At 35.5% G+C, this 24,498-nt stretch overlaps 1 protein-coding gene across 1 annotated transcript in view; it reads right to left on the bottom strand.

The window, feature by feature from the left end:
* LOC127847659 (pre-mRNA-splicing factor CWC25 homolog) overlaps positions 1-17,486 on the bottom strand; it is a 29,400-nt gene extending 11,914 nt beyond the window's left edge. The window contains 9 exon segments of the mRNA XM_052379714.1: positions 871-1,041; positions 3,444-3,586; positions 4,369-4,946; positions 4,948-5,359; positions 6,690-6,759; positions 7,457-7,550; positions 10,235-10,347; positions 10,859-10,919; positions 17,431-17,486. Coding sequence (XP_052235674.1) covers positions 871-1,041; positions 3,444-3,586; positions 4,369-4,946; positions 4,948-5,359; positions 6,690-6,759; positions 7,457-7,550; positions 10,235-10,347; positions 10,859-10,919; positions 17,431-17,440 — 1,652 coding nt within the window. The 5' untranslated portion in view covers positions 17,441-17,486.
* Between the last annotated feature and the right edge of the window lie 7,012 nt (positions 17,487-24,498).

The following is a 24,498-nucleotide window of genomic DNA, read 5'->3' as shown; positions in this document are numbered from 1 at the left end:
CTAAGGAAGTAAACAAGGCACTATTGTTACTTAAAAAAAAAACTTGTCAATTATTTTAAAAGTTACATAAGAAATAAATATTTATGCTCCTGAAGAGGTGCTAGCAGACAGTCAGCATGGGTTGTCAGGTCTCATCTAGATGAATGCACATTAACAGGGATACAGTCATGCCATAGATTCATTCATCCTGCAAGTTTACTAAATTAACTCTTAAAAAAAAAATAATTCTCCATTGAAAATGAAAAAGTAGGAATAGTAGGAAGATTTGGTAAAAAAATAGGAAAAAGTAGGATCCTGATGAAAAAGTAGGAAATAGTAGGAAAAAGTAGGAAAAAGTTTGACCGCTTGACAGCCTGTTTATATTTCAAGTTTCAAGTAAATCCCTTCAGTAGATTAAGAGTTATATTCCGGACAAGAATTTAGTTCGTACGGAAGTAAGGAAGGACAAACTGGAAACTATATGCTCCCCATATATATATGGGAAGCATAAAAAGCAGAACATTTATTCTCGCTCTGGGGAAAAGGGGACTTAACGCATGTGCGTAAAGGGTCATTCCAGATTAGAAAGGCCTATCAGGGACAAGACTTTCTGCCTAACTTTATTCTCATTAAGAAATTAGAGACATCCTTCAAAAGAAACATACCAAACAAGTGGAAAGTGTTATCCCTGAATAGCCTGTGATAACTGCCTAGGCTAATCTGGGACACAACTTTACACACATGCATTAAGCCATTAAGCCGCTTTTTCTCAGAAAAAGGCTAAAATTAGCTGCATTTTCCTACATATTCAATGTTTTTGAAGCCACTTGTGTTCTTTTCTTCACTATTCTAGAAATGGTATCGGAAACTGGAAAAACATTTCTCCCTTACTTGACAAACTCTGAGCTGCCGGTGGTCTCGTAGTTCCTCGACTGCTTTGCCTCTTCCTCCCTGTCCTCCTCCCGGTATCGTGTAACGTTGCCACGGCGCTGGTCTTCACGCCACCGCGCGTTCTCCTCCATCTCTGCTAGCCTGCGCTGTCTCTCCTCTTCAGTCAGCTTCCTATGGGAGAAAAATACATAACATTTGTACTTTAACCCTTTGAATGCTGGGAAATTTGTCACCTGCTAAAATGTCGTCTGCTGAATTTCTAAAATTAGCATTTTCTTCGATTTTTTTTCAAAGAATACTATCAGAATAGCAAACAGTTTGGATCCTGATGAGACGCCACATGCTGTGGCGTCTCATCTGGATCCAAACTGTTTGCAAAGGCCTTTAAAATTCGGTTCCCGCACTGAAAGGGTTAATGCATAACATACAGTGTCTCTTAATTTTCTGATGTACAAATATAAAAAAAATTAAGTGTCCAAAAACTTATAAAGTAATGAACATACTGAATTTGTGTATTACGGTCTTAATTCCTGTCTATTTATCTGTCTGTCTTTAGACAAAGCTTTTGTTCATAAGCAGGGCTTCCTCTGGCTCATAATTTTATGTAGCTAAATTTTCCTTTTTTTATGTCTTTATTCTTATTGTTTTGGATATTTAATGGGTGATAATGTAGAAAACCTTGTAGCCAAATGGATTTTTTTTGTAGCCGAATTTCCTTATTTGTAGCCATTGGCTAATTTGGCGAATGGCAGAGTAAGCCCAGAATATATGAGCCTTGCTGTGAGAAAACAGGGCTTAATGCATGTGTGTAAAGTGTCATTCCAGATTAGCTTGTGCACTTTGCGCAGGCTAATAAGGCAATACACTATTCAATTTTATGATATTTTGTTTAAAGAAAGTCTCCTATTTGCAAAAATCAAGTAAGGTAAGAAATTGTTATAACTGATTTGCAAGTGTGGACTGCACAGGATTATCTGGGAATACACTTTACCCTTTGCATGCTGGGTAATTTGTCGTCTTCTAAAATGTCGTCTGCTGAATTTCTAAAATAAGCAATTTCTTCGATTTTTTTCAAAGAATACTATCAGAATAGCAAACAGTTTGGATCCTGATGAGATGTCACGTTCTGTGGCGTCTCATCTGGATCCAAACTGTTTGCAAAGGCCTTCTAAATTCCGTTCCAGCGCTTAAAGGGATAACAAATATGCAAAGGATGCTGGTTTTTAATAACCTTAAGTCTTCATACAGACAGATGATCGGACCAGCATTAAAACCAACAGAACTGATTTCAGTGTACCAAAACTACATAATAATTGTTAAGACACTTACTTTTTTATTTGGTTGTCCAAAATTTAGAAAACAAAAATGCTCCAAAAATACAATGTGGTGAATAAAGAGACACTATGCCAACATGATTGAAGTTTGGATATTCCTATGTGTAACATCAGTAGCAGAATGGTATCAACCAATGCTAGTGTGTGCTTGTATAAAATAAATACAATGCAGTAATTACTCAATGTTAAGATAGGTTTAAAATCAGCTATTAATCAATTAATATCATTGTTTTCCTTTAAATACACACAGATTGAGCACTAACCATACACAACCCATGTGAAAGACAAAACAATCTTACCGGACATGAGGTCTGACAGTAGAAAATACCTTTATAGTGTTTATTTTTTATTGTTATGACGTTCACAATGTTAAACAATTCTATATACAATAAATACAATAAAATAACAATTTAATTTAAACCTGTTCTATAAAAACATATGGTAAAACATTCAGTCAAAAGTGAAGAAAGATTTGGGATTTTTTATGCAGTTACAAGTAATTTTAAACAGCAATATAAAACAGTATAGCTTTTAGAGGGGTAATCCCGTGATGATTAAGATGTTGATGTTTATGCTGAAACAGGTATTTTTCGCCGTTTTATACCCTGTATAACTTTTGTTTAATTTTTAAATACCGCTTATTTTCCAGCCAAATCAAGAAGAAAAAGATAAGGGTTTATCTGGTTTTAATATTAGCTTTATATCTCGACTTTCTTCTTGATGAGTTTTTTTTGACGAGCAGTAATTTTGTGACCTCGCTCAGAAACTTGGTAGTGAGTAAAAATCAATACAACCAATCAAAAACTTGATGTGTCGCCTATGTCACAAAACAAGGTGCAATATTTGACAGGTGCAGAATTGCGCTTGGAGTTTGTAACGTCACCATCAAAAATAGCCAGTTTGACCTGTTTTATACTGAATAGAAGTAAAATAAAGATCAACAAGTCCATATTTTTGCAAACATATTCCTAATTTCATGTTCATTTGCAACCAAACAAAGTTTTACTATGCCTTCGTAATGCACTCTATCAATACATGAGTAAGATTTCACAATCCAATACCATGTCCATTTGCCACAGCAGTATAAACTTTTGTTTTCCATATGTTAGTTTGCTATCAGTCATCACTGTTTTCACTGTTAACAAAATGATGGAATGAGAGATGGTAGGCAAGTCTGAGAAACATTCCACAAGTGACACAAAATAGTAAAATATGAATGATGAGAACGGTTCCACAAACCTCTTTGGTTGTTGTGGTGGTGACCTTTTTTCGTCAGTCCTTCCAGCTGGTTTCAACCTTCGATCTGGCGACCTTGAAGTTGACCTGTAGTCTCGTGTAACCTTCACTTTCGACCTGGCTTTTATATGCTCATTTTCTGGATTCTGAAAGAAATGAGGCTGTGAACTACAATGCAAACTCATACAAACAATAGCTGTTCAGATTAATATTATTCAACGAATACTATCAATTAATTCATAACCATTACCATACTTCAATAATTATTTACACAAGCTTCCAAATGTAAAGCGATGTCATTATAAATTGTGTTGCCTCGTTATCTTGACGGTAATTTTCTTTCCAACTGTTTTTCCTGCTTTATATTTTTCTTTCGGATCTTACGAGCATATTTTCCGGAATTCAGTAACGAAGCAGAGATTTGCTGAACAATGACCAAATTTAGTCTATAGCCCCCACATGTTGTAAGTTTTGAGGTTTTTATTGTTGTTAAACGTATGATTATATTATTTAGAAGCTTCTGTTTTCAGTCACTAGTCAGTCAGTTTGTTAATAAGTCAGTTGTAAGTGGTTTCAGTGAGACTGTATTTTCAGCTTAAGTTTTGACTGTGTTTTAAAACTTTTAATGGATCAACATGACAATAATTTCATTAAATATATAAAGTCTTAGAGTAATTTTACAAATAAGTAAAGTATTTCTCTATTTTCTGTTTCAGCATTTTACCTTAAAAGTTCAGATAAATAAATATTGAAACTGGAACTTTGGTTGCTGTTGAGTCAAAACATAAATCTTAACATCTGAATCCCTTAATTTCACATTAACCCATTTATGCCTAGTGGACTCTCCCATCCTTCTAAATTGGATCAATTTCTTTCCAAAATAAGGGATGTCTAGTATATTTATTTCTATTTTTAGAATATTTCTTACCAGAATAACCAGCCCAAAGCTCTTCTTTTTCATTGGTTTCTCCCTGTCACTGTCATCTGATGATGCATATTTTGAAGCTTGCCTGGCTTTGACATTTGATTCGGAATCACTCGAACTTTCACTAGATGAAGCATGAGTCTTCAAACTATGTTGTTGAGATCTCCCTGAATGTTTTCCTTGCTTTAACCTTGACCTTTTCACATCATCTTCTGACAAAGAGGACGACCTATTTCTAGTGGGTTTCACATTTCTTGAAGAAGTCTCCATTTTTATTTTCTTATTTTTATCAAACACCTTATCACTCTCTGAATCACTTGAACTGGAGCTTTTTCTCACTGAATTTCCTGCTTGCTTACCATTGTTTCTAGTATGCTTGGACTTTGCATTGTTATCTTCATCAGAATCTGAATCATGCCTTCGTTTTTCATTTCTATCAGACAGGTCCTTGTGCCTATCTCTACCATCACTATACGGCTCTCTTTGATTTCTCCCAGACCAATCAGTATTACCGTCTCTGTGAGATCTGTAGCGATCAGGCGACCTTGACCTTCTTGCATCTCTACCTGACCTTAACCTTTCACCTTTCTCTGACCTCTGTGCAACGTCCTTTAATCCTATTCATCCTTCTATTATCGGATTCAGCATCATTGTCAGACTCACTGGAACTATGCCTTCGTTTTTGTTTACCCTCAGGTCTTTGCTCTGAATAACTATCCATTTGTCTTTTTTCTTCTCTGCCAACTTGTTGAGTATTTACTCTTTGTCCAGTTCTTTCCCTTGCTACAGGACTCACTTCCCTTGCATTATTAACGCCTTTTTCCTTAGTTTTCTGAACGTATTTTCCTTCCATGTCCCCACCTTTCTGCTTTGATTTGAGAATATTTAGATAAGCTGACATCAGATCATCATCGCTTCCATCTGAATCAGACTTGCCTTTCTTGTGCTTCTTCTTCTTTGACTTCTTGTGTTCAGATTTATTCTGTCTCTCCAACTGAAAACTACAAGAAATACCCAAATCGCTGAATATATTTAACTCTTTCAGTGCTGAAACCAAATTTGAAGGCCTTTGCAAACAGTTTGGATCCAGATGAGACACCACAGAACGTGGCATCTCATCAAGATCCAAACTGTTTGCTTTTCTGATAGTATTTTATGAAAAAATTGAAGAAAATGCAATTTTTAGAAATTCAGCAGACAACATTTTAGCAAACAACAAAGTTCCAAGCATGCAAAGGGTTCAGATAATCGTTCTGGGAAAACTGGGCTTAATGCCTGGGCATAAAGTGTGGTCCCAGGTTAGCCTGCACACTCAGCACAGGCTGATCAGGGAGTTTACTTTTGGCTTTTAGGAAATTTGTCATGTGAAGAAAGTCTTTTCTAAAAGAAAATACAGTCTAGGCAGAAAGTGTCATCCCAGATTATTATTTATTAATGAATTATTTATATTGAATTGATTACTGAGTAACTGATTACTGCATTATCAATTATGAATCATAAAAAGTACCTGAATCAATTTTTTACTATGGGGCCACTATTTTAAGTTGTATTTAACTTGTATTTAACCTATTTCTAGTTAGTTAAACAAAGTTTATAACTGTTTTTGTTTGCTCATATACAAAGTCATCAAAAACATGCAGTGTTTATTTTCACCATTTTGGGAAGGGCGGGTTCCCTTTGGATTGGAAAAATTTGCAGCGTTTTGACTAACATTAAAAAGTTAGTGTTGTTGTTGCTTTGCTCAAAAATGCTTCAAACTTGTGGTTACAAGTGTTTTCAGTATTATATTTACTTAGGTTGAACTTATATGGATGGGAGTAAGAGTTGAACAAAATATTGAGATCTAAAAAAAATTTTTGTTCAAACCTTTCATTGGGAATTTTTTAGCTCCCATTAGGGAAAATATATACTTTTTCCATTGGGAATGGGGAAAATTACTGGACTGAAATCGAATGGAACAAGAGCTGTCTCCATAGGATGACATATGCCCCCGATAAACGCTTTGATAGAGCTTTTGAGCAGATTTCGAAACCTAAACACGGACCCTAAGTTTAAGGTTAAGGTCAAAGGGGTCAAAATTTGTGTGCTTTTGGAAAGGCCCTGTCCATATACACATGCAGACCAAATATGAATGTTACATCTGAAGCGAAATGGAAGTTATGAGCATTTTTCGAAACCTAAACGCAAATTGTGACGGACAGACAAACGGACGGACAGTGCAATCACTATATGCCCTCCTTCAGGGACATAAAAAACCCTCTAACATCCCCTATACAAACAGCATCTTGCAAGTGCCATAGATGTTGGTGTGAGAATGGACTTACTGCTTTTTGCAGCCTCTTCATTTTCACAGGGTTTTCCAGCAGTTTTCTCTTGGCATCTTCCTCCTGTTTCCTTAAATAATACAACAAACAAACATTTATAAATGTAATAAGGTGTTTCCAATATGAAATACGTTCTTTTAAAATATTTCTAACATAAGAAGACACGAATATCTGTCAGATAACACAAAGTTTTAAAAACCAAATCATCATGTTCATCAGGATAACAATGGGTTCCTTTAAAAAAATACTTCCAAATAAAATCAACAGGAAAAAATTATCAATCATTTCCATTCGCTAGACTGTATTTTCTTTTAGAAAAGACTTCCTTCACATGACAAATTTCCTAAAAGCCGAACGTAAACTCCCTGATCAGCCTGTGCTGACTGTGCAGGCTAACCTGGTACCACACTTTATGCAAATGCATTAAGCCCAGTATTCCCATAATAAGTATCTGATATATTATTCCTTAAATATATTCAGCGCTATGATATAAATATGATGTAACCAGCATGCATGTGTAATTTTTGTTGAAATTGTTAGTGATCCATTCAAATTGTTTATAAAAACTGCAGAATTTATAAAAGGAAACATTTAAATGTGCGATGACCTTGAATGTCATGCATACATGTAAAGTCTGGAAAAACAGTTCAATGAGTCACAGATCTCATCCTTAATTTTTGAGGATATTACCAAAGTGAGGTAAAATTTACATCTGTAAGAAATTTGTACAGGTAACATGTAATCTAACATCACATCAGCACACCAACCTGATTGCAAACAATGGATCCTCACGCATTTTGGCTTTGGTGTCCATCTCAATGATGTGTTTAGTCCGTTCCTCCAGAATCAGGGCAAACTGATCTGAAATGAACAGACATAACTTCAAAGGCTATTGGTGGTACATGTACCACAATGTTCATAAACCATCTTTACACAAAACAACCTAGCGATTTAAGTGTTTTACATGTACATACAAAAATCTACAATCTTTCGTTCTCAAGCCACTCATTAACTTAATTAAACTTTGCTGCCTTTTTGGTGAAAAGTATCACTTTCAATTAATTTGTATAATTTCAAAAGTCTCGTATTTACAGCATTTGAAAAATCTGGGATCTGAAGATACTAGCAAAAGGAGCATAACTTATGCTTGCTTTTTAATAATTTGTGTATTCAGATACAAGATGGGTTACCGATACCTAGGTTAGACAGTTGTTAGTTATTTTCCTCAATATATCAAACACATATATATACATAATCAAACATTTTTGTCCTATTTGCTGAATCATTAAACACATTTTTGATGAAAAGTATATCACCATAAGAATTTTATTCAATTCTATTCCGTACATATCCTAATTGAAACTAGCTTTTATATCTGGCTCAAAATTCAATGAGACCAACAACAATTAATTCCACTGAAATTCTAAAAAAAGAAACCCTAGGTAGGACAGCTGCAACATTTTTTATGCTTCCGCATTCTCTAATTCACATTTTATTTTTTGTAAATTGAAAGTTAGCAAGTATAAAAGAAGGTTTTAAATGTTATCCCAAATGTCCTAGTTATTTTGTGAATACGATTAAGCAAAAATAATTCAAAAACTTAACCTTGCCAATGAAAAAAATTAAGGGTCATCACCAAAACATAGATTTGTTGAAGTTAGTGGGAACAACTTTTTTTAAACAGAGTAATAACAGAATACCTTGTTTGATATCATCACTTTCTCTAATCTCGTCTATCCTCTTTAATTAGAGAACAGTGCTCTAGCTAGGACTTGAAAAGGGCAGGGAAGGGGGGCTATTTTGTCAAAAGGGCAGGGAAGGTGGGCTATTTTGTCAAAAGGGCAGGGAAGGTGGGCTATTTTGTCAAAAGGGCAGGGAAAGGGGGCTATTTTGTCAAAAGGGCAGTGAAGGGGGGCTATTTTGTGAAAAGGGCAGGGAAGGGTGGCTATTTTGTCAAAAGGGCAGAGAAGGGGGGCTATTTTGTCAAAAGGGCAGGGAAGGGGGGCTATTTTGTCAAAAGGGCAGGGAAGGTGGGCTATTTTGTCAAAAGGGCAGGGAAGGGGGGCTATTTTGTCAAAAGGGCAGGGAAGGTGGGCTATTTTGTCAAAAGGGAAGGGAAGGGGGGCTATTTTGTCAAAAGGGCAGGGAAGGGGGGCTATTTTGTCAAAAGGGCAGGGAAGGGGGGCTATTTTGTCAAAAGGGCACTTTCCATGCACACTATTTTGTCAAAAGAGCACTTTCGAGCCCACTGGGGTATCTGGAATGCACTCTGTTGCATATTAATTTTTATGTTTTTAATATTTGTTAGAATATATCAATCCCATCATTATTAAACCATGCAAATAAAATGTCTACAATGAGGAATAAATTAATTTCTACGATACATTAAGAGATTTTTTAATTATCTCATATAAAAAAAAATCGTTTTTTAATACATAAAAAGGCAGGGCGGACCCTCTCTTACGGCAGGGCGGAGCGCCAGATGGGCAGGGCGGAGCACCCTTCCATAAAGCTAGCACTGAGAGAATAACTTGTTTGCTATCTTCACTTTGTCCTATCTGGTCTACCTTCTTTATTTAGAAATTACCTTGTTTGATAACTTCACTTTCTCTTACCTTGTCCATCCTCATTAATTAGAAAAAAATACCTTGTCTGATAACTTCACTTTCTCCTCTCTTGTCTACCCTCTTGAATCACAGAATACCTTGTTTGATATCGTCACTTTCTCCTATCTGGTCTACCCTCTTTAATTACAGATTACCTTGTCTGATAACTTTTTCCTATCTTGTCTTCCCTCTTTAATTACAGAATACCTTGTTTGATATCGTCACTTTCTCCTATCTTGCCTACCCTCTTTAATTACAGAATACCTTGTTTGATATTGTCGATTTCTCCTATCTGGTCTACCCTCTTTAATTACAGAATACCTTGTCTGATAACTTTACTTTCTCCTATCTTGTCGACCCTCTTTAATTACAGAATACCTTGTTTGATATTGTCACTTTCTCCTATCTGGTCTACCCTCTTTAAAAACAGAATACCTTGTTTGTTATCTACACTTCCTCCTATCTTGTCTACCCTCTTTAATTAGAAAATATCTTGTTTGATATCTTCTCTTTCTCCTATCTTGTCTACCCTCTTTAATCAGAGAATATCTTGTTTGATATCTTCACTTTCTCCTTTTTTGTCTACCCTCTCTAATAAGAGAATATCTTGTTTGATATCTTCACTTTCTTCTATCTTGTCTACCCTTTTTAATTACAGAAAACCTTGTTTGATATCTGCACTTTCTTCTATCTTGTCTACCCTCTTTAATAACATAAAACCTTGTTTGATATCTACACTTTCTCCTAACTGGTCTATGCATTTTAATTACATTACCTTGTTTGATATCTTCTGGTATCTTGTCTATGCTCTTTAATTACAGAATACCTTGTTGGAATCTACACTTTTTCCTATCTAGTCTACACATTTTAATTACAGACTACCTTGTTTGATATGTACACTTTCGCTTATCTTGTCTACACTCTTTAATAACAAAATACCTTGTTTGATATCTTCACTTTCTCCAATCTTGTCTATCCTCTTTCCCAGCAGGAAGTCCTCTGCATCTGGCTTACTCTCCTTGTACATCCACTGCAGTGGTACATCACCTTTCCTGTTGGTTAAGACAAATACACGAATCTCGCTCTGGGAAAACAGGGTTTAATGCATGTGTTTAAAGTGTTGTCCCATATAAGCCTATGCAGTCTACACAAGCTATTCAGGGATGACACTTTTCACCTAAACTAGATTATCAATTTGCAGAAACTTTCTTTTATAAACACACCATCAAAGCGGAAAGTGAGGTCTTTGATAAACCTGTTCGGATTACACAGCTAATCTGGGACTGTACTTTACACAAATGCATTAAGGCCAGTTTTCCAACAGCAAGGGTTAAATGTGTCGATGTTTTACTTCAGTATCTCATAGAAGATTCTCTGTCTGTTTTTTAAAAACATTTTGTGACTTGAAACAAATTTCTTCCAAGTTTCACTTAGATGCTATGAGACAAAAAGGATAATATGGTTCATTGATTTTCCCACCCCTGAGGATAGTAAACCAACAAATGGAACATAAAATATTTATATTTAACATTAAGTCCTTAACAGTGTTCGTAAAAAACTTACTCTTTCTCCCGCAACAACTCCTTCATTTTCCGACGTTCATTGTTATCAGCCATGTCTTGCTCTAAAATCATCAAGATACAAAAGTTTATAATGAATCTGGAATACAACTTTGCACAGGTAGTCTTATAAATGAGGTTTCCTTGAAATTAGCACATCCACTAAGCTCACTTTGTCAATTAACTGTAACTATTTGTTGTTTGTAATTCAAACACATTGTTTCCAAGGTTAGTGGACACACAGTTTTTATAAATCCATACTAAATATATGATGTTATTCGCAAATTCCATTGTTATTTTAATTTAGTCTTCTTTGCAGGAAATTATTATTTTTTTTCTTTAATATTTATCATCTTATAATATTGACTGGAGCATAGCAACATAAATTCAGTCTTCATTTGAGACCAATATTTTCATCCGATAATGTCCTCTGGCAAAGTGTATACATGTATTTCCATCAACATTTGCAAACAAATAGTTTTGTCTTATGTCATTTGGCAACAACTCAATATGCTCTGTTAACAATAATAATGATAAATAACACATGAGCATTGAAATGTTTATGTGTTAAACATAAAGTGTGTTAAACATGCTAAACATGTACATGTAACAATTTGTTTGCACATGGATCGCTTGAATCACATGTTTATACCCCTTTTATTTAAGTTTTTTACTCAGAATTTGCAGGTCATCAAGAAAAAAAGTGAATTCTGAGTAAAAACACTGTGGGGTTTGCTGATTTCACAAGGTAGATTTGTTTGGGCAATTTATATTGTTTTTTTAAGCCTGTAGTCTGGATTCAGTATTTTATCAAACTGCTCAAAAAAATGTTGCATCACTCTCACTCGGAATAGAATAAACATACATGTACGATCAAATCAAGGAAAACACACATTAGTAATACATGCAACAAAGACCCCAAAAAACATAACTTTTATTAAAACATCTAAATAAATGCAATGTAGAAGTGAAAATCAAGGCACTGAGTCTCTATTACAAGCACATTATATATTTCTCATCAACTTGGAATCCAGATGTCAAAAAAACAAAAACTTTTAAGGTGCAATTCAAGGGAACCTGTTTTGTACATTGTAACATGAAATATCTGGTAAGACATATCAAAACAGTGAAAATCTTCTTGAAACCCTTTATTAGAAACCAATACGAGAAAGGCATGAACTTAAAAGCGAGGTGATAGCTCATCCTCTAAATGATCATTGATACATATTATCCAAAGATGAATTTGAACAACGAGATTATGCCATTTTAGTACACTTCCAAGGTACAAGAAGACTACTAGTATGTGGAGCTTTCATCGAACCATTTATTGTGAATAAACCTGTTATTGTTGTACAAAAGTACATGTAAAATTGGTTTGCAATTATTACGATACAAAGATAAAGCAGCGCCGTACATAAAATGAAAACACCGATGAAATTTGACACATTAACTGCACATCAACTGCTTAACAACTAAGTCAGACATGTCTTATATCGCGCTCCGGATATATCGGGAATGCGATCTTTGGACCCCGTCAATCGCGATATAATGGAACTGTTGTGTAATACCCGCAAGAGGAGTTAGACAGTACAGATAGATAGATAGTATAAAATATCTAATCCTGCTTTGTACTGTAAGAGATTGGACCTGCATTCTTTCAGACCTAGTGCAGATGACATTAGCAGACATGAGACAAGTTGATTATCTGTCAACCCTGATTCTCTGTCAACCCACATATAAATTATAAAGCCTTAACTGTTAACAGCAGAGATGGTTTCTTTTATTTCATTAAACATATGTAACAATAATTATAATTTTCCGCCTTGATGGAGTCAATCTTCCGTCATCTTTTTATCCTTGATAGTTATCCCCACGCTTTTTGAAAAAAAGGTGGGGATATTGTGGTTATCTCCGCCGTCCGTCCGTCCGTCTGTCTGTCTGTCTGTCTGTCCGTCCTGGCCACTATCTCCTCCTACACTAAAAGCACTAGAACCTTGAAACTTACACACATGGTAGCTATGAGCATATGTGCGACCCTGCACTATTTGGAATTTTGATCTGACCCCTGGGTCAAAAGTTATAGCGGTTGGGGTGGGGCCGCGTCAGAAATTATCACTCATTTTTTTAGGTTATTTTACATTTACTTCTTTATTTCTACACCGATTCACTTCAAATTGATACTGGACCTCTCTTATGACAATACGGTCAATCTCAACCATGCATGGCCCCATTCCCAACCCTGGGGCGCCCCGCCCACATAGGCCACACCCACCAAAAATTTCCATTTACTATAATTTTTTCATTTCTACACGGATTCACTTCAAATTGATACTGAACTTTTGTTATGAGATTAGGGTCAATCTCAACTATGCATGGCCCCAATCCCAACCCTGGGGCGCCCGCCCACATAGGCCACACCCACCAAAAAATTCCATTTACTATAATTTTTCATTTCTACACGGATTCACTTCAAATTGATACTGAACTTCTCTTATGACATTAGGGTCAATCTCAACTATGCATGGCCCCATAACCAACCCTGGGGCCCCGCCCACATAGACCACACCCACCCAAAATTGCCTTTACTATAATTTCTTCATTTCTACACGGATTCACTTCAAATGGATATTGAACTTCTCTTATGACAATACAGTCAATCTCACTATGCATGGCCCCATTACCAACCCTGGGGCGCCCCGCCCACATAGACCACACCCACCCAAAATTGCCTTTTACTATAATTTCTTCATTTCTACACCGATTCACTTCAAATTGATACTGAACCTCTCTTATGACAGTACGGTCAATCTCAACTATGCATGGCCCCATTACCAACCCTGGGGCCCCGCCCACATAGACCACACCCACCCAAAATTGCCTTTTACTATAATTTCTTCTTTTCTACACCGATTCACTTCAAATTGATACTGAACTTCTCTTATGACAATACGGTCAATCTCAACTATGCATGGCACAATTACCAACCCTTTGGTAATTACCGCCCTGCCCACATATGTCACACCCACCCAAAATTGCCTTTTACTATAACTTCTTTATTTCTACACCAATTCACTTCTAATTGATGATGAACTTCTCTTATGACAATACGGTCAATCTCAGCTATGCATGGCCCCATTACCAACCCTGGGGCACACCTAGGTCAAACATTTGGCGTGGGGATACGCGTCGGCCTCTGCCGCGCCATTTCTAGTTACTTTTAACTTAGTAACAAAGTAAAGAAGTTTAACTAGAAACGTAGGCATTGAGAATAACTTAGTTCTGGCTACCATAACTTTAAATGTCGCTTTTTATGATTTTTGACTGGCGCGACTTTATAGTTATGGACCAACCCAATTAGGAAAGTCAACCAGAAATTCCCGAAAATATGACAATTAACAAAGACCGGTCCAAAACAGCTTTTAAATGCAGTTATTGGCACAAATCAACCACTTGATCGGAAAGATTGACATTTTTCACATTTAACTGATATATTCTTTCACAAAGTACTATCTTAAACATTTAAAATTTATCTATTCTGCTCTTACATATCGAGAAAAACAGCGATGTGACAGACTTACATGAAATGCGAATCTCCCAAGATTTCACGGTCATATATCGTTATTTCTATTTTTAGTAACATACCATGAGCTCATGTGTTTTCAAATTCAGAATGACATTTCCCGGTATTTTAGATTATTCTGGCTTGTTTTGTAAACAAATTGTAGTGTAAATACAAACTCAAAGTAAATATTATTTAAAACTACCTCATACACACTGAAATCAGTCTTATAATCCACCAGACGTAAGTTGTTTATCACAAATAATAGACTTCAGAAAACGAAAGTAATGTTTACAATTTCAGCAAAAAAAGTGTGCCTGAAAACACAGAATATTATTTAACTTTATAGTAAACTACATTTTTTAGGGTTGCGTCATAGTTTTGTTAATTGTGTTACGTTTCAGCTTTTCTTCTTTTAAGAAGACAGTTGGAAAAGGTGAAATGTGCGAATATCTTAAAACCATATTCCACTTAAAATATTTAATTTATCCTTTATCACATTGATTAAAATGCTCAACATGTCGATTTAAATTTGATAAGAGCCTAAAGATGAGAAAGAATTGCTAAGTAATTACCGAATTACACAGTCATTTAATATTTAATTGAGGACCAAATTACACTTTTACCGAATTCCATTCCACTCCCATATTTACCCGAGAAACGAATTACACATTCAGTTGGGTGTGTGATTTGAAGGTGTAATTCAAGTAGTTGAAAGTTATAAATGGAGTAACCGAAAAAGCAATAATAGTAAAAAGCAAATGGATTGAGTTAAGCAAAATGGATCATATTTGTTAATATCCAGCTTCACATTTAATTAGCGCCGTCTTTAATTAGATTATCTCTATACTGTGAACTTAATAAAAAGTTCACAACGGTGATGTGGCTTCATTCCCGTTTTTTTAAATGTACACAACAATTTAGCAATAAAAGAAATCAGTTATTTTAGCAGTATATAATTTTCCAGGACAGTAGCCAAGGGCCTGTGTATTGAGCTGATAAGATACGGATCAACACAGCAGATTGCTAATACACAGTGTAGACTTCCCCTGTTTTAGTATACTAATTGTTATTTGCCTGATATAAATGAATGGTATTTATTTGGGTCTATGGACTTTATGTTAAAAGTCGTTTAATGTGAAAAGCTGGGTTTCTTACATAATTTCAATTTTGTACTGACAGAATAGTATTAATTTTTAATTATGTGTAATATAATTATTACAATTTAGCAGTCAAATTATTCATATTCTGAGATTTTTAACTCATTTGAATTGTGACATTTATTATTCCTATAATCAGTATGCATCACGCAAACATGCACTTTTATGATTAAAATCAATTTTTATAAAATTGAATTAATAGATGCAGCTTGGTGACGTTTATTAAAATTTCTTTCATCACTTAAATATTTTACAAAAATACACCCGTGTTTCTATCTTAAAAATTCTGCAAACAATGCAGTCTGTTTTATCCATGTATCTTTTTATCAAACACTTGTTGATATCTATTTCATACATGTTATTCAAAATTAGCAGTCAAACGTTTTTTTAAATGTCAATACGGGTATAATAACACTTGCATTATTGACTCGTATGTTTGCATCTGGAATACGCCCTATTTATGACACTTACTGATTGTTGTGAAACGCATTATCTATTTCATGTGTTGCGAATATACCATAAATGATTAACACGTCTGTAATTACCAATTACTAAAGTGCCACAATCGTTCTTATTGTAGACAATATCGGCATGTTTGCATCTCGAGGACGCCCATCTTGTTTCATGTTAATAATTTCACTAATTGATAATTGATGTGTTAGTTAACAATGAAAAACAAGAAATATTGCCGTTTATGGCCTCGTCATTTTTATATTTTAAATTGTATCATATCTTGAATGAACATAAAATGCTTATTAAAGCGAGATTATACGATTTTTATAAGTGTTTAATTGTAAAATATTGGTAAAAATATGTTTCTATAACACTGAATAGGCATGAAAAATTTACATTGAAGACTGAAGACGAATTTCATAAAATGCAGCAAAAAGAAATTAGCCGCTGAAAGGAATATTAAAATAAAACGTAAAATTTACATTGAAGACTGAAATTGAGTTTCATACAATGTAGCAAAAAGAAATTAGCCGCTGAAAGGAAATTAAAATAATCCGTAAAAGTTAATTTAGATTCATATCGTACATGCATGATAAACACGCTGGCAAATTATATTGTACTGACATTTTAAATTCAGATTGAAAAAACCCTGACTTTTATTACATTCGAAGGACAATCATCAAACAAATCGAAATTCTTTATTGGCCAATTAGATATTGTATTCAATAAACACTCAAAATAATAATTTATTCTAATTAGTGAAAATCAGCAATGAATAAAACAATGAAAAAATATCCAACTTTCATTTATTCAAAAGGACAATCATCAAACAAATCAGAACTCTTTTATAGCCAATTATCTATTATATTCAATCAGACGTAGTGTCAAAAACTTGTGAATAGCGGATTAAAACTCGTCACGTGACAAAGTGACAATGGTATCAAAATTGTGAATTTCAGACTGATGAGAGTTATTTTCACATATTGTAAGATGCATTTGAAACATTTGATTTTGAACCAAAAATAATCCCTGATGCAGTAATTTGTATTAATTCACCAATATATGTAGAAAATTAGCTTTCTTTGATTTATAGCGTGACATAAATTTGTTAAGACTCTGGTTGACTTTCGATACGGGGTTGGCTTCAGCGTACAGGTCTGTCAATACTATATAAACTGTACGCTGAAGTTCCTTTAGCTAAGAATAACTTAATACAGAACAATCGACATCGCGAAAATATATGATAGTATGAACAAAAATCAAAGTTTTATTTTTAAAAGAGACATGCATAATAATAATTGTGTAAGCATATATTAGAAAACATAATCAAATATAAGCGACACACATTTTGCTTACTTTAATGTAAAACCTACGAATTTTATAAAGCAAAATACAATAACTAACTAAATTTCATGTGTAATCGTCATCGAGATGCGTGTACTAGGTAGGTTAAACTCCACTGTATGTTTAATAAAGAAAGCAACTTGTGTTTGCGAAAACTACTTTGGAATCTCAAAGCCACTTTGTTTTTCAATATAATTATATCGAGGCTTTTTCAGTTGTAATAAAACTCATGAAAAGAGTCAGCATTTTAAATCAAAATCAAATCAAATTTGATATATCGAGTCTTTTTTTAGTTGTTATAAAACTCATGTTTTTAAATAAGGGTTCCAAATAAAGCAGTTACTATTTATAGAAATATTGATAAAATGCTGATAATCATTTTTGTATCAAAACATCTTGCAATCTATTTGTCGTACAGTTAAGCGTCAATATACACATATTGGCGCTCGATTGGTCAATGTCATACATACACGGTCACCTTACACTATATTCGCAAATATGGCTCGATTATATATACGTACCACACAAACCGAGAAATGTTATTTTAGCGAAAACAACATACGGTTTCATACAAAATCACATACCAAAAACATCGCGCCAATATTTATTAAGGTCGAATTAAGCATCAATTCTTTAATACCACTTTTTATATTCGTTTAAGAGCATGGTTTACTAATATATGTATAATTTTATGGTATTTCTTTTACGTTGGTTACAAATTAATGTATATGATTGTCGCATAAATAATCATATTAGTTTTTACTGAAAATACGTGCAGATGCCTTAATAGACTTAAATACATACACGGCCATCGTCACCTGACAATAAATAATGTTTTATAAACACATAAACAGTATTTAAATAAAAGAGAATTGAAAAATAATGATATGTTTTATATAGAACAAAATACTAAAACAGTTTTCGTTAACAAAAGTAATTGTTGTAAACAACTACTATTTTCAAAGGAGTGTATAAAATTGAAATATAAATACAGATTTCTTTTAATATCTCATTGAAATTTAATCGAACTGCTCCATGGTTCGTTATATTATCAACAGACGAGAAATACTACTCTAAAATATTAAAAGATTGACCTGAGCATCCCTTTCTGGTTGCTTAGTATTATGTCAACACATTAAAGGGGCCTTTTCACAGATTTATGCATGTATTGAAGTTCGTCATTAAATGCTTTATATTGATAAATGTAAACTTTGGATCTAAAAAGCTTCAGTTAAAAAGCAAGAATAAAATATAAGAAAGAAAAAAGTAACCCTCAACTGGGCTCGAACCAATGACCCCTAGTGTAAAAGTCTATCGCTTAGACCACTCGGCCATCCGTGCGCATACTATTATTGTTGTGTTTTATACTTCATATAAGCATTCCTCATAGCATCCCAAAATATAACGACAACAACAGAACACTCCAAATTATTCAATCGTTTCGCGTTGCAATTAACGCTATATATTTTTTAGTTTTTTAAATCGTCAAAAGATGCATACAGTGGATATTTTAGAGCATGGTAAATGTTCAGTATTAGGGTTTCCTCGAAAATATAATAACTTCAATGAACAATTTGCGAATCTGAAACTTTTTTAAAATTTTGTCAATTTTAGAAAAACACACACCTGAAAACGCCCCTTTTATGTGATGATAGGTTGTAACATTTATTTAATTGATAACACATAATATCGATAAATGTCCGTGAAATGTGCAAACATTAACAAATAAGGATATGCATATCAATTTCCCATAGTGTACACAGGATTGCTGGTCGTGTCTTAAAAACCATTTTCAACTTATTATGAAAATGAATGATATATTGGGTGATTTGACGGCATAAAAAGGTTAGTTATTTACGATTTAATATTGATGTAATGTATCTTTTGCATGAGCAATACTCAAATAAAATGGTTTCATACATTAAACGATCGACCCCGATTAAATAGTAAATATATAATTTCATACCCGCCCGGCTTTAATCAAACACTTTAACATATATTTTCCGATCAGACTGTTCGAAAAGAGATTATTATGAGAACATTGTTTCAATAATATTCGAATTCTTTGCACCTGCAGCACGAGGAATCCACATCCGGACGTTGTTTAAATGTGTCAGGGCGTAAACATGTAGACATATTATCTCAAACAACCACATATGGAAGCTTACAAACCTTATTCCGAAAAGAAGAGCAAGAACATCGGCAAAGTCGACGTCTTCCAACTATTCCGGAGTGTCCACTGAATTCCATTCCGCTTTTGCTCCGTCGATGTCTTCATTACCCAGTCTATGGCCAGCAGGAACAGGAAAAGTGAATGTGAGAAGCCTTGCCTCACTCCGGTTCTCCCGTCGAAAGCATCAGTGAGATGTCTGCCATAATCGATCCTGCAGGTCATCACTTCGTAAGACATCATAAGACTGACGTTGGTGATCTTTCCTTGCACTCAATAGTGTCTCAGAAGACTCCAGATGGACTCTGGGTCAACGCTGTCGAACGCATTTTCATAGTGCATGAGGTTGACATACAGGGGCGAATTCCACTCATGGGATTGTTACAGAATGACGCGCATGGTTGCGATCTGATCCGTGCATGATCTCTCCTTTCAAACGCCGGCTTGTTAATCACGGAGATGCGGGTCTATTGCGTCTTTCATTCGGTTCAGCAGGATGCGAGATAAAATACCTTTCGTGGGATGGACACCAGCTCGAATCCTCTGTAGTTGAAGCAGGAACTGAGGTCGCGTTTTTTGGGGAGATTAATGAGGGGATCCTCTTTCCACTCTGTTGGAATTCCTTCTTTTCCCCATATCTTGCCGAAGAGCTGGAGTAGTAGCACCACACTGGTCTTCATGTCAGCCTTAAGCGCTTCTGCTGTTATGCTGTCAGGCACTGCAGATTTGCCGTTCTTTTATTGCTTGATGGCGCTTCTGAACTCATCCTTCGTGGGAGTGCAGTACCTGATTAGCAGATCGCTTGTAATTGGCGGAATCTCCGGTGAGTTTGCATGAGCTGGTCTGTTGAGTAGCTCCTGTAAGTTCTCAATCCATCTGTTCGTCTGCCCTTTGTCATCTGTTATTACTCCTCCATTGTTGTCCCTCACTGGCCAGTCTGCTTTGGCAAACGTTAATTCCAATCTCTTGGTAATGAAGTACAGATCGTTAGTTCTGTTCTGATAGGCTGCCTCTTCGCCCGCTTTTGCAAGCGTCTCTAGGTAGTTCCACTTGTCTGCTTTATACTTCGCTTCACGCTCCTATTTGCTTCCGTGTACTATTCTTGTGATTTCACTTTTGCGGCTCGTGTTCTGCTGTTGTTAACACTTGCCATTTTTTATCGTTGTTCTTCAACTTCGAAGCGTCTCTGCTGATACACACTCCTTGTGTGTGTGGAAGTAACTGCTACTTTCACTCTCTGCCACTTCTGCACTATCCACTGTTCTTTAAGCAGCTCCTCTAGGGCCAGAAACTTGTTGGAAAGTGACCTTGAACTCTTCTTGCTTCCAGATGTCTTTAAGTGTAGAAGTGTTGTTACGTTTGCATTGACTGGGCCCCCTTGTCCAACTCTTCTTTAGCTTCAGTTTCAATCGGGCGACAAGGAGATGACGGTACAAAGCCACGACTGCTCCTCGCTTGACCCGTACCTTTTGAAGAGAGCAACGAAACTGTCTTGCGATGCACTGGTGGTCGATCTGGTTCTCCGTTGATAGCTCTGGTGACATCCAAATTACCCTGTGTATCCTTCTGTGATGGAAAACACATCTACCGATGACCAGGTTACTTGTGGTGCACAGTTCGGCGAATCTCTCCCCGTTGTCGTTCATCTCGCTAATCCTTGCTTCCCCATGATCTCCTCATAGCCTCGGTTGTCACTTCCTATCTTTGAGTTATAGTCACCCATTAGAATGATGATGTTTCTCTTTGGTCTGTCTTGTTTGATGGTTGACAGTCTATTGTGCAAGTTTGTCCTGCTCGCCCTCTTCAATGTTGTTCTGCGAGGAGTAGCCCTGTATTATGTCCACGCTGACTCTCTTCTTCTTTGTAAGGAAAGATGCCGTCATGATACGTGTTCCGTGCGCCTCCCACCCGATGAGCGCTCTCTGTGCCGACTTGGAAAGCATAAGGCCTATTCCCTGTGTGTGTGTGTGTGTGTGTGTTGTATCCTCTTGCGCATGCCGCGAGAACAAAAGTAACTCACCGGAAGTCAGTCACTTCTACCAGTCAATCTTATTTACTGATCGCTAGGATGGTGAGGTTGAACTTCCTAATCTCTGCGGCCACTTATGCTGTCTTCCAGGTCTCGTACATGGTTCAGAATTTCATGTACCGATTGTGGTTGTGGTCCTGGAGAAGATGATGGTCTTTGGCCTGATGGCTTCCATTTGACAATCGCTTTCACCGTCCGGCGTCATACGTCCTTCAGCTGGAGGTCCACCTTCTCTCAGGTCCGTGATGTCTGTTTTTATTCTGTTTTGCGTTTCTGTAACAAGGTTGCAAAAGGGTAGGGTAGCATTTTCAGCGCGGGTCTGGGACCGTCCATGGCGGAGGTTAAAAAGTTGTATGATTAATATATTTAGATGGCCAATTCCAGACACTTAGCTGCTAACAAAGCGAACAAGTAATTGCACAATTGTATCCGTCTTTTTAAAGTACCGGTACGTCATATTTTGTGCTATTTTTTCAAACTAATATTGCCGCCCTTTGTGTACCATCAAACAACATGATGAACTTCAGAAGTTTGCATACATTCTCTAAATTTCATTATATCTTTGAAGTTGTTTAACTCGCAGGTGGGTAGCGTGTGGCTATGATATTAATTAGTGAAAATATCATTTTGAATGATAAATAATCATATTATAACGGAAAATTAACTTTTCTGAAAAAAATTTATTTAACTATCAAATATATATATAACAAGGTATGCAACTCAAAATCAGCCCAAAACGGGGTGCATCGCTTTGAACAGCCATATCTTCATCAATTGTGCAGCGATTTTCACGATCTTGGTCTTATTCAACGCAGAAATGAATTTCCTTTCTGGAAATGTATATGTCTTGCAATATTTTTATAAATGCTGGGTCAATTTTTAAGAAATAACACGATACACAACTCGCATGACCCAGTTGACAGTGATCATGCTGTCTTTAAGACTGAAATCTTCACGGAGTAAAGGGCAACTTCCCTACAAAGTTCATGTAGTTCGATACCATAATTCAATAAAACGTATGAAAAAACATTATTACCGATTTTGTCGTTACATTCTGCGTCAAGACTAACTGTCCAGCGCCGTTTGAAACCTTTGTTTACAAACATTTTAATTAACTGACATTTTAAACATACGAGTGATTTCATTGGTCGAATGCGGAGGTGTGTCTTTACAACTGGAGATTTCATTCATAAAGAATGCATGATCACTGTCAACTGGGTCATGCGTGTTGTGTATCGTGTTATTTCTTAAAAGTTGACCCAGCATTTGTAAAAATATTGCAAGACATATACATTTCCGGAAAGGAAATTCATTTCTGCGTTTAATAAGACCAAGATCGTGAAAATCGCTGCACAATTGATGAAGATATGGCTGTTCAAAGCGATGTACCCCGTTTTGGGCTGATTTTGAGTTGCATACCTTGTTATATATATATTTGATAGTGAAATATTTTTTTTTCAGAAAAGTTAATTTTTCGTTATAATATGATTATTTATCATTCAAAATGATGTTTTCACTAAATAATATCATAGCCACACGCTAACCACCTGTGGTTTAACTTAGTGTAATACATGTACACCTTTCTTGAAGGCAATCGCGAGCAAATGGCCTGTTTTTAGATTTAAAGTAGCAACAATCGATGATCGATATCGTTTCGTACGAAACTTGCACAGTGTTATCGTCAGTGTAGCGTTTTTTTTTTTTTCACAAATAGTTTAATTGTAAAAATAGACATGCGTCGCATACGCCGATTCCCCATGCAGCAAATATTTTGATAAATACAAATCCACTATATATTCTTCAGTGGACAAAACGACAAAAAGCCATAACTTAGCAGAAACTGGTCGCAGTCAAAACTGTTCTCTTTACGATCACAGTCGGTCATTATAATCTTTAATTGTAAAAGTTTGAGCGAGATTCATCCATTATTAAATTTGGAGTTGCCGTGTTTGTTTTTTTTAAAACATACGAAGGGCCATAATTCTTGCCGATTTTGTTTTCTTAACGATCGTCTCCTCATTAAGGTTATTTAAAATTGAAATTTTTAGCAAACTCAAAAATATTGTAAAACTGAAGTTGAAAACACACAATTTTGAGACTATGCATTTGGAAATGAATGTTTTGTAGAAAATCCTTCCTTTATGACCATCTACACACAAAGGTCATGTGATCGTGAAAGTTAAACCAGGATCCATTCAATAGTTTTACCCATTTATGCGTCGTGGACTCTCACATCCTTCAAAATTGGATCAATTTATTTCCAAAATAAGGGATATCTAGCATAATTTCTATATTTAGAACATTTGTTACAGAAATTCCTTTAAGCAAACAGCGCAGACCCAGATGAGACGCCGCATCATGCGGCGTCTTACCTGGGTCTACGCTGTTTGCCAAGGCCTTTTTTTCTAGACGCTAGGCATAAATGGGTTATAATGCATTGAAAACACAATCGTCAGGGGACTATATATTCTACAGTGGAAAATGGGCCCTAAATCTGCCAAAACACAATGATAGCTAAAATAGTTTTATTTGCGATGATCTACAGATTTATGTAATCCAGCTCTTTACTTATAAAATGAACCTGTCGTTGAAAACTCTAAATGTTGGCACTAACGGGTACATATTCTAGGGGAAAACAGACACAGCGCTAAACTTATTGCGATCATTTCAACATTCAGGTAATTTATCTGTGAACGTTTCAGCAAGATCCTTTCAGAATTTAAAGAGGAATTGCAAACACGAAATTTAGGACTATGTTAGAGTTGAAAACAAAAATGGAAAAAGAGCCATAGTTCTGCCAACACTTTTCGCAGCACAAATTCGTATTTAAATGATATTCTAAACATTAAGGTCATTAAACTGTAGACGTTTTAACCAGATCCATCCGGTAGACAAAGGGGAGTTTAAAAGTCCATAGCTGAAAAGCAAA

The sequence above is a fragment of the Dreissena polymorpha genome, chromosome 10 (assembly GCF_020536995.1).
Source record: "Dreissena polymorpha isolate Duluth1 chromosome 10, UMN_Dpol_1.0, whole genome shotgun sequence".
Classification (NCBI taxonomy): Eukaryota; Metazoa; Mollusca; class Bivalvia; order Myida; family Dreissenidae; genus Dreissena; species Dreissena polymorpha.
Note: the sequence above shows the minus strand (reverse complement) of the source record. Positions and strands in the feature narration are given on the sequence as shown.